The 10,000-nt window shown below is 42.3% G+C and overlaps 2 protein-coding genes across 3 annotated transcripts in view; one reads left to right on the top strand and one right to left on the bottom strand.

Moving 5' to 3' along the window:
- Nucleotides 1-1,005, top strand: part of wasf1 (WASP family member 1) — a 31,385-nt gene extending 30,380 nt beyond the window's left edge. Inside the window, 1 exon segment of the mRNA XM_043218756.1 lies at nucleotides 283-1,005. Within this exon segment, the coding sequence (XP_043074691.1) occupies nucleotides 283-440 (158 nt within the window). The 3' untranslated portion in view covers nucleotides 441-1,005.
- Nucleotides 1,006-7,780: 6,775 nt separating this feature from the next.
- LOC122324406 (G-protein coupled receptor 6) overlaps nucleotides 7,781-10,000 on the bottom strand; it is a 6,416-nt gene continuing 4,196 nt past the window's right edge. For both annotated transcript variants that reach the window (XM_043218777.1, XM_043218778.1), the window contains exon 2: nucleotides 7,781-9,614. In XM_043218777.1, the coding sequence (XP_043074712.1) occupies nucleotides 8,614-9,614 (1,001 nt within the window). In that variant the 3' untranslated portion in view covers nucleotides 7,781-8,613. The remainder of the gene's footprint in view (nucleotides 9,615-10,000) is intronic.

Below are 10,000 nucleotides of genomic sequence, written 5' to 3'. Positions count from 1 at the left end.
GTATTATTTAAAACATATTAAAGATGTAGATGCATCAGTCAGGTAACGTCTGGCAAAGGCAGATCTTATATAAATGGTGAACCCTAAGGTGACGGGTTCGATTCCTAGGGAAAGCCGCAAGTGATCAAATGTGAATGTATATGGGTTGCACAGTCTCTTACAGTAAGCAAGCACTGCTAATATGCCCTACATGGGGTAAGGCTAGTACCTAGTTATGGTAATTGCTGTACATGTCTATAAAATGCATAAATGCATAAATGCGAGCTGTGCTCGGTGTCTCAGGGATCCAGCTGAGGAAGGTGGAGGAGCAGCGGGAGCAAGAGGCCAAGCACGAGCGCGTGGGGAACGACGTGGCCACCATCCTGTCGCGCCGGATCGCCGTGGAGTACAGCGACTCCGAGGACGACTCCGAGTTCGACGAGGTCGACTGGATGGAGTGAAGGCCGCTTCCCGACGAAGAGTTTTCCCACAAACACTCTCCGATCCGTCGCAGTCGAGTTCAGGAAACGGCCGACGGCTGCATTCCACGTTCCCAGAATGCTTCGCTTTAATGTTTTTTAACCACTCGTCGTGCAATTGATGAATGAAAATAACCACGTTGGGGTTTTTTTTTTTATCTGTCATATTTCTTTCGTCCGCCTTTTATTCTCTGTAGGAGCAGCGAAAGCCGTCGTGGGGTTACAGCGGCCTCTTCTGGCCACGACGGGAACGTCTCGATTCGGCCGATGGAAAGCGTCCTATCAGAATGTGACGGATGATTCTCATGCTTTCTATATCATCTAAACCGTTCTTCCATTTCAGAGATGTGATGTTTGGTGTCATTTTGTGCTTGTGATGGACAAAGTCAAAGGAAAAAAAAAAATAAAGGAGCGCTTTTATTAACTTCGAGACGACTCAAAATACATGAATCTCCTGTCCAGGTTATATTTCACCTCACGACCAACAATCAAACAAACTAGCTAGCTAAAAATTGTATTAATTAAAAAAAAAAAAAAAAAAAAAAAAGCATTTCCCATGAAGAATTTTTGTAAAAACAAATTTCATTTAATTACATTTTGTAAAATTCATTTAATTAAAATCTGGCATTTTGTTGGGCAAAAACATTAAAATGCATTAAAAAAAAAAAAAAAAAATATATATATATATATAATATATATATATATATATATATATATATATATATATTTTTTTTTTTTTTTTATTTTTTTTTTTTTTTGGAGGAAGGATGTGTTGAAATATATAAAGTATATCAATTATATATATATATATATATATATATATATATATATATATATAAATACACACATTATATTATATCAATGTTATTTTAAAATGACTCATTTAGAAAATATTTATATTAATACAAATTAATAAACAATTAAGAATTAAATTAAATTTTTTTAGATATAAACTTAATTTAAATAATTTTTTTTTAGATATAAACATCATCCTAAACTGGTCATTTAGCCCTAAAATGGACTTGATCTTCGTTCTTCTTTTTTTATTTTGTTATGATGCTTTTCTAAATTATTTCTTCGCTTTAAGGGTGAAATGTGACGTTTTCATGAGATTCATCCATTGAAGTGTTGTCAACCTTCCCACACACACACACACACACACACACACACACACACACACACACACACACACACACACACACACACACAGACACACACACACACACACACACACACACACACACACACACACACACACACACACACACACACACACACACACACACACACACACACACACACACACACACACACACACACACACACACACACACACACACACACACACACACACACACACACACACACACACACACACACACACACACACACACACACACACACACACACACACACACACACACACACGAAAACCATTGTAAAACATTGTGGCCTTTTTCTTTTCCGAGGTCTATAAATTGTAACTTACTGCGTTTCTCGATCCATGAACAAAATAAAATAGTGATTACCGTTTGCCAAACCGTGAGAGCGGACTCTGTGAGTGAAGAGATGGAGGAAGTGAGCGCTCGTCGTCTGTGTGTCTGTTTCTGTCGGGACTGAACGCCCGTTTCTCTTTCTTAGGCCTTATGGTTTGTATAAATGTTGATGAGTTGAATGTATCGTGCTGTTACTACTTTTGCCTGCATTTCTCCAGCATTCGCTGTTTCTATGTTCCAAACGGGGGAAGAAGAAAAAAAAAGAGATTCAGAAACAAAGATTAAACATGATTTAAAATACTGTATACCGTGTAACGTATGTAACTGTTTACTGTAACAGTTTGCTTGAATTAATAAAAACTAATGTTTAAGGTTCTGACAGGATACTGAATTATGTAAGACAGAAATATTTATAAGCTTTTGCGCAAGAGTCGTGAGAGATGATGCATGCTGACAGAAATCATGACAAGAGTCAATAATATCGCTTTAGTCACTTAAAAAAAAAACAGAATTAAATGGAAAATAAAACATATATGTGGGTTTTTAACATTTTCGCTAGCTTTTTTTTGTGAGGAAATTGATCTAAGATTTCCGGGTAATTTTAAAAAACATTGCATAAATTAAATTATACACCAAAGATTTTGTAATAAAGAAAAAAAAATAACTATAAATGTGATAAAATGATTTGCCTGTTTTTAGGATTAGCATTTTGTTGTGCTCTTTTTTTATTAAACTGTTGCTTTTAAATAAATAAAATCCGTACCTTATGCCAAACCTTTAATATTTTAGAGGATGTCGTTGCAAACAAAACTAAACGTGAGGTTTGAAGTCACTCAGCAGCGCCCCCTGTCTGTCAGTCAGACCTGTACTGAGCGTCTGTGGCCTTTAGATGGCGCTACAGCATCAATGATCACCTCCTGAGGAAAAAAGCATGAAAATAGAGTTATCTGCATGAGAAAAAAAAAATCACAGAAGCAGAGACAAACAAGACGAAGCAGCTGCTATCACAGACCGACACGCACTGAAAAAAGATCTTATTTAACACCATTTTAATTTTAAAATAACGTTAATGATAACATTGTGTACAGGCGCGTTTTCAACCGCTCTCTGTAGAACCCGCCTTCTCGCACGCCACGATTGGGCAGTTATTGCTCAGTCCCTGCACGCTATTGGTCAAACTGCTTGTCAGTCATTAACTTCCGCGCGTATGAAAACAGCAGGTAAACAAGGACAAAACCCTTTAAAGGGGCCGTGAGCTGTTTTTGTTTTGTTTAATTTGTGCGAGGTCCACTTATATTGTTAGCTTCTAAAAAAAACAACATTTAAAAGACCTGACCTGTTTTAACCCTCCGGAGGGCAGACTCGGAGGTAAACGCCCACTGCTATGATTGGCTAATAGTTGTGTATGTTTGACAGCCTACGTTGGACTAAGTTCAAAAAGGCAGTGATTTATCTAAACAGTGGTTTAAAATAGGTGGGCGGGGCTACACAGGCAGCGACGTCGAAGCTGGCAGTGATGTATAATGGCAACAGGGGGTGGGGCTAAACAGACAGCTACAGGTGAAGTTCAACTCGAACTCGTGGCTGCAGCTTTCCAGTTGAATTTCAACTCTGACTGCCTGTTTAGCCCCACCCTCTGTTCCTGGTTTAAACTGGTTTAAAATCGGTGGGCGGGGGCAAAGCAGGCAGCTATATCGAATAGATGGGCGGGGCTAAACAGGCAGCGTTATCGAATAATGGGCGGGGCTAACAGGCAGCTGGGGGACTAAACAAGAAGAGTTATAGATTGGATGGGCGGGGCTAAGCAGGCAGCGATATCTAATAGATGGGCGGGGCTAAACAGGCAGTTGGGAGGGGCTAAGAAGGCAGAGTTATCAATAGATGGGCGGGGCTAAACAGGCAGTTGGGAGGGGCTAAGAAGGCAGTTATCAATATCAATCAATCAATCATTTTTATTTATATAGCGCTTTTAACAACACAGGTTGTATCAAAGCACAGTACAGTATAAGGTAGAAGAGTACAATAGATGGGTGGGGCTAAGAAAGCAGCGATCTCTAATAGATGGGCGGGGCTAAACATGCAGTTGGGAGGGGCTAAGCAGGCAGAGTTATCAACAGATAGGCGGGGCAAAGCAGGCAGCGATGTGGAATCGGTGGGCGGGGCTAAAAGCAGGCAGCGATCTAGAAGCAGACGCTGATCATCTTATACACGCTACTACAGATAATAGAAGATCGGACAAGCTGCAATAAGCTGTTTTTCGACTAACAACAAAGTTCTGGAAATGTTGTTTGAGGATGTCTTATAGTACAAGGACTTATTTGAGGCCGAGGGAACTTGACCACGACCACTTTAATACCGCGAGAATGTGACAGTAAAGCTTCGCGCCTAAAAACACAGCGTCGTGTGCAGAAACTTGACTCATTTATGTGTTTATTAGGAGCGGAGCTGCTGGTGCACAGAGACTCAAGTATTTACTACAGTCTGCACTTTCACCTAGTACACTACTGTGAGTGCGCGTGAGGGGTTTCCTGGAAATTAAACATGGCTATTCTGACCGCTCATCTATTTCTGGCGCCATTAACGCTTGAACGTTTCACATGCGTTTCGTTGTTGTGATGTTTGTGAAGAGGAGGAAAGCCTCTGATGATGATGATGATGATGATGGAGGTGTTGATGAAGGTTGTGTGGTTCGGTGGGCGTGTCGCTGAGATGACTCGATCCGCTCTGGAGACTTCGCGCGGGCTCACGTGAAGAAAACACGGAGCGCGCGCAGAAGCGGGAACCCACTGCAGAAACGCCGCGCTCATAAATGTCTGTGTTGCTGATTCTCCCTCTCGGAGATCTCAAACCGACCGTAGCCTAAAGTTCAGATTGGAGACGGCGATGCCGCTCTAATAGAGGTCAATAAAACGCATTTAAACAGCATCTGCTCCTTGAAGACCGTCACGTGACGCCGCGCGCGCTTCCCGCGCAGAAACGACGCGAATTCTGTCAACGGAAAAAATAAACAATTTTGCCTGTTTATAGAAGAAATAGTGGATAAATATTACAGAAACAGCGTATTAATAGCCAACAAGACATGTTATGTGTCAGAAATTAAATTTTTTCGTAACCTTAAAGGTGATTTTTGCCATATTTACATTTTTTCGTTGTTGTTAATCAATTTTTATTGTCCCATCCTAACAAACCACACACCAAAGGAAAGGTTCATTGTTCAGATGAAGTATTAATCTCCATGTTTTGTGCCCTGGGTCCTCTTTTCATTTTCAGTAAGGCCTTTAGGAAAGTAATGAACAATACGTCATGCAGGTATGCTATGTATGAAAGGCAACTATCACGTATATAAAATACATTTAAAAATGAATACGCGTACAATCACATGAACCAAAGCGCTTGTGCGTCTTCCTTCTAGCTAGTTAAACTGCAATACAGTTCAATACTGTTGAGTTATAGATCATTTATTATAAACTAGTCCGTATTTTGCTTTAAAGCTATGCTAAAGACATACTATTTCAGTTTTTTGAGCAGAATTTATGCTTGCGTGTGATTATTTGTGAAACTGATCATCCGTTTCTTGGAAACTGCTTCCGGACGTCCTTCGGAATAAGCTCTGGACTCTAAGAGAGGTCCGCTTTAAGGTTTTACATCAAAAACACAAGACTATTCCGGTCACAAACAGCTTATCTTACTAGACCATCATGCAATTTTCCATGACTAGACCGATTATGATTCAGAGACTGCTCGTTTAAATATAGTCCGTCTCGTGTCGGTGGTCGTCTGTTAATGTCAGAGCGAAGGGCGAGAGAGTCGAAATGACCTCAGGATCAATTCATCTCCAAAAAAACTGATGTACCTTGACACGATTTTCACTCTGAAACTGGAAGCAATTGCAAAGAAAGGCCAAATAACTCAAACGGTATTTTCTTGTAAATCTTTTAAGCGCTCTTTTCACGTCTCACCAAGATCAAGTTTCACAGAAGAAACATTTAAGTGTAAAAAATGCTTATTTTTCACTTTAATGCATATATTGTGAATAATGCACATTTGATTTTTAAAATGATTATTATTTCTTTCTTTATATTTTATTATTTTTGACCTGGTACACAAAATCTCATTACTGTATTTTTATTTTATTTATTTATTTTTTTAGAGTATTTAATGTTTACATTTATCATTTTAATATTACTACTAACACGTTTATTACTATTTTGTGTTTGTTTTTGTCCTAGTCATTTTTAATCCAAATATTGTAGTGGATTAAACGTTTAACCATTTTGTTGCTGTTGTTTGAGTAATTTTTCATCTTAAATGTCGTAACTTTATTGCACTTAAGGCCTTCTTCTTACCTCTCTGAAGCTTGGACCCAATGTTTTTGATGCTTTTGAGCCGATCGTCTGAGCTCTGGAAGCGAGAAAACCAATCGTGACGACGCTCGGATGACAAAAACAGGACGTCGAAAATACGGATGAACGTAAAATAGCGTACTTTGAGAGTCTTCAAGCGAGGAATTAATCGGACTTGGGTCTCAATTTGGTCTTGGTTTTTGTTACACTGTAAAAAAAAATAAAAGGTTGTAAGAGAAAACAAAAAGACGAAAAGCTCAACAATTAGTGTTGATTTTGGGCAAAAAACACGGAAAACGACGGCCTTTCTGGAACACATCTATAAACGCACATTGCCTAAATGAGAAGAAATGGCAGACCAAACAGAAAACCAATTTTGAAGCAATTAATGTGAATCAAATAGTCCCAGCAATTCAGCCTGACTAGAGCACCTCTAAACCCATTAGTCTGGACACGGCGAACTCAGAGGAACCTTTCACAAGCTGAGATGTTCTCAAGATGTTCCCGCTCCACCTGCTTCGGCGATGAAGGACGTCAACGGATGAATCTGTATGAGCGTCTCGTGAACCTAATTAGTGCTGGAGGAGGAATAATTCATGACCGGCAGCTTCGTTAATCATCGGAAACAGCAGGTGCTGAGAGTGACGACGCAAACCAAGAGATTCTCGGGTCTTTGGATGAGTGTGACTTCACATCTGCCGTCGGTTTAGACTGTTTTTGTGCAGAATTTCACAGCTCTATTATATAGATGGTTCTCAACTCAAAACCCTTTCACCATCCAACACAATATCCATATTACAGGCATGTGTGTATATTAATATATTAGTGTTGAGATGTGTAATAACCACAATAGATTTTTCCTTCCATACTTTTGAAGAAATATGCTTTCTATCTACCACTTCAATTAAAGCAACACTTTTGCTGCAAATGTGCTCCAAGATGTTTGTTTCTGCATCAGATCTGGAGAAAATCTTTGGATAAAAGCGTCTGCTAAATGACTAAATGTAAATGTCTCAGCAATGGAAGTGAATGGGTGCCGTCAGAATGAGAGTCCAAACTCTTGATAAAAACACTGCAATAATCCACAGGACTCCAGTCCTGGAGAAGACTAAATCTATCATTAGGATGCTTTTTTTTAAACTATTGCGTGTCCATTATCCATGATAACACTTCCTACTTCCTGTTCTGGCTGGATTTTTTGGTACGGGAAGCAATTTTACGGATAGACCGAAAGCTAAAGTTGAAAATCTCTAGATGGTTTGATTAGTCCCGTCTTCTCCAGATGTTAACTGATGGACTGGCTGTTTTTAATCAGCTGTTTGGACTCTCATTCTGACGGCACCCATTCACTGCAGAGAATCGATTTCTGGTGTACCGTCCCTTTAAATGTAAGACGCCGGGGCAACCACAACACCACCTCTAACAGCTTGTATTATTCCTCATGCACACTCACAATGACAAAAAATACAAGTCCATTCCGATCGAGCTTTTCACGTTTTATTTCATATTCGTCGTTTTGTATAAAACGCACAGCCATGGACAACTTTACGAAATAGAAAACCCATCACATGAGTCGAGCAACTCGTCAAACACGTAGGCCTACGCAAATACTGCTTTGGCATCTAGATTTGTACAGTAAAGTGCAGCATGTCGCTTATAAATAATATAAATATACATTCTTGATACGAGTTGTTGCTTGTTCACAGCGTGTCGAGACGCCCCGGGTCCCGGTAAAGTGCAAATGCGCGACAGACACTTCGAGCGCCGCATTCATACCGATGCATGTACAAGGCGACGAGAACGAGAGTTTAACCCTAGAGAGGCTGCCGGTGCTCGAAGTCGTGAGACTCGACGCACTTCAAGACGCGAATGAAAGCGTAGAGTTTCTCTTCAGATGGGGACTAAAGGTCAGAAGGCCCGGTGTCACATCTCAAGGTGAACCCTTGCCGCCAATCATCGGGATCTTTCGAGGAGCTTTACTTTCTCTGTTCCTCAGCGGATCTTCACGAGCCTCCGAAACCTCTCGCGTCTTCCGAGGAGCTCTCCGTCAGCGTCGCATTGTAATTTAAATCTCATTAAGACACATCACTGGAGGCAAAAGACACTCGCATCATTTTAGGACCGCATCTGTTATACAGTTATAAAGGTCTCGGCGATTTACATTACGACGAGGATGCATTCGCTCGGATATAATAATAATAATAATATGTAGCTATCTTTTCAGTCTCGCGCCTCCAACTGGGGGCTCGTCCACCCTACAACACACTGTTATCCAATAAACTGTTCCGTTTAGAAAAACCATTGGATTAGAGGGATCTAAACCTCGCTGGGCGATCTGGATCGGTACGAGGCGTTGGTCTGAAAGCAGCCGCAGAAGAGCATGTAGATGGAGCGCTGGATCTCGGTGTTGCGGTAGGCGTAGATGATGGGGTTGATCATGGAGTTGTAGGTGGCGGGAAGCAGCGTGGCGTACGTGTACACCGGCGGATACTCGCGCTCCCCGACCAGGCAGTAGATGGCGAAGGGCAGCCAGCTGGCGCCGAACGTTCCCAGGATGATGGCGAGCGTGGAGACGCCCTTCTTGGTGGCCACGTAGTGCGAGGTGGTGAAGAAATGCTGCTGCAGCGCGATCTGGTGCGCGTGGCGGCACACTATCTTGCAGATCTTGAAGTAGAGGCTGAGCATGAGGGCGAAGATGACGAAAAACGAGGCGGCGAGCAGCGTGAGGTTGGTGCGGTTGAGCGGACGCACGATGCTGCAGGTGGAGGCGTCGTCCAAGCAGTTCCAGCCCAGGACGGGCAACAGTCCCAGCCCCAGCGACGCGCCCCACGTTCCCACCAGCATCAGGTGCACGTAATGCAGCGTCTTCTCGGAGAAGTACGTCAAGGCGTTGTAGAGAGACAGGTAGCGGTCGACCGTGATGGCCAGCAAGCTGCTGATGGAGGCCGTGAAGGACGCCACCAGGAATCCCACCGTGATAAGGCTGATGGTCTCGGACGAGACCAGATACTGGAAAGCGAAGTTCAGGATTAATCCCATGCCGGCGAGCAGGTCGGCGGTGGCCAGGCTGCCGATCAGGACGAACATGGGGTTGCGGAGCGTCGGGGTGTAGAAGATGATGGCCACCACGATGGCGTTCTCGCAGGCGATCACCGTCCCGGAGAGGCACAGCATGATGTCCCACGGGTTGACGTGGAACTCGAGGGCCGCCGACGAGAGCGCCAAGGTCCGGTTGGCGTCGAAGGCTTCCGGCCACGGGGACTCTGGCGACGCCGAGGCGCTCTCGTTGAGCGCTGCGCTCTCGTTCATCGCTCGGCCTGCACACCAAAACAAAGAAACAAATCACGAACTCTGATTTGCGCATAAACGCGTGAATCAAAGGGGACGGAGACTTTGGGGACGCCGTGAAAAGTTTTATTATTATACGACTTTGCCCGAAGAAATCTCTTGGGGTGCGGAATCCCAAAACGTTACTTTTGTCAATTGCCTTTTAACGAACCATTTTGAAAACTAAAATAGGTTCAATGTATGTAATCAGCTTAAAAAAAAAATCCTAAAGTTAAAAATATACTAGGCACTTTAAAGCCAGTGGACGCTGTCCGTGGTGCTGAACCCGTTTCGGCGAGAATAAAGCGTGCATTTGAGCCTAAACTTCTTTTTAAGATGTTATTAAGCATAAAATAGGCAAAACTTATGAATTTGA

This window comes from Puntigrus tetrazona, chromosome 20, assembly GCF_018831695.1.
Source record: "Puntigrus tetrazona isolate hp1 chromosome 20, ASM1883169v1, whole genome shotgun sequence".
Lineage (NCBI taxonomy): Eukaryota > Metazoa > Chordata > Actinopteri > Cypriniformes > Cyprinidae > Puntigrus > Puntigrus tetrazona.
The sequence above is the reverse complement of the archived record's forward strand: the minus strand, read 5'-3'. Positions and strand labels throughout refer to the sequence as shown.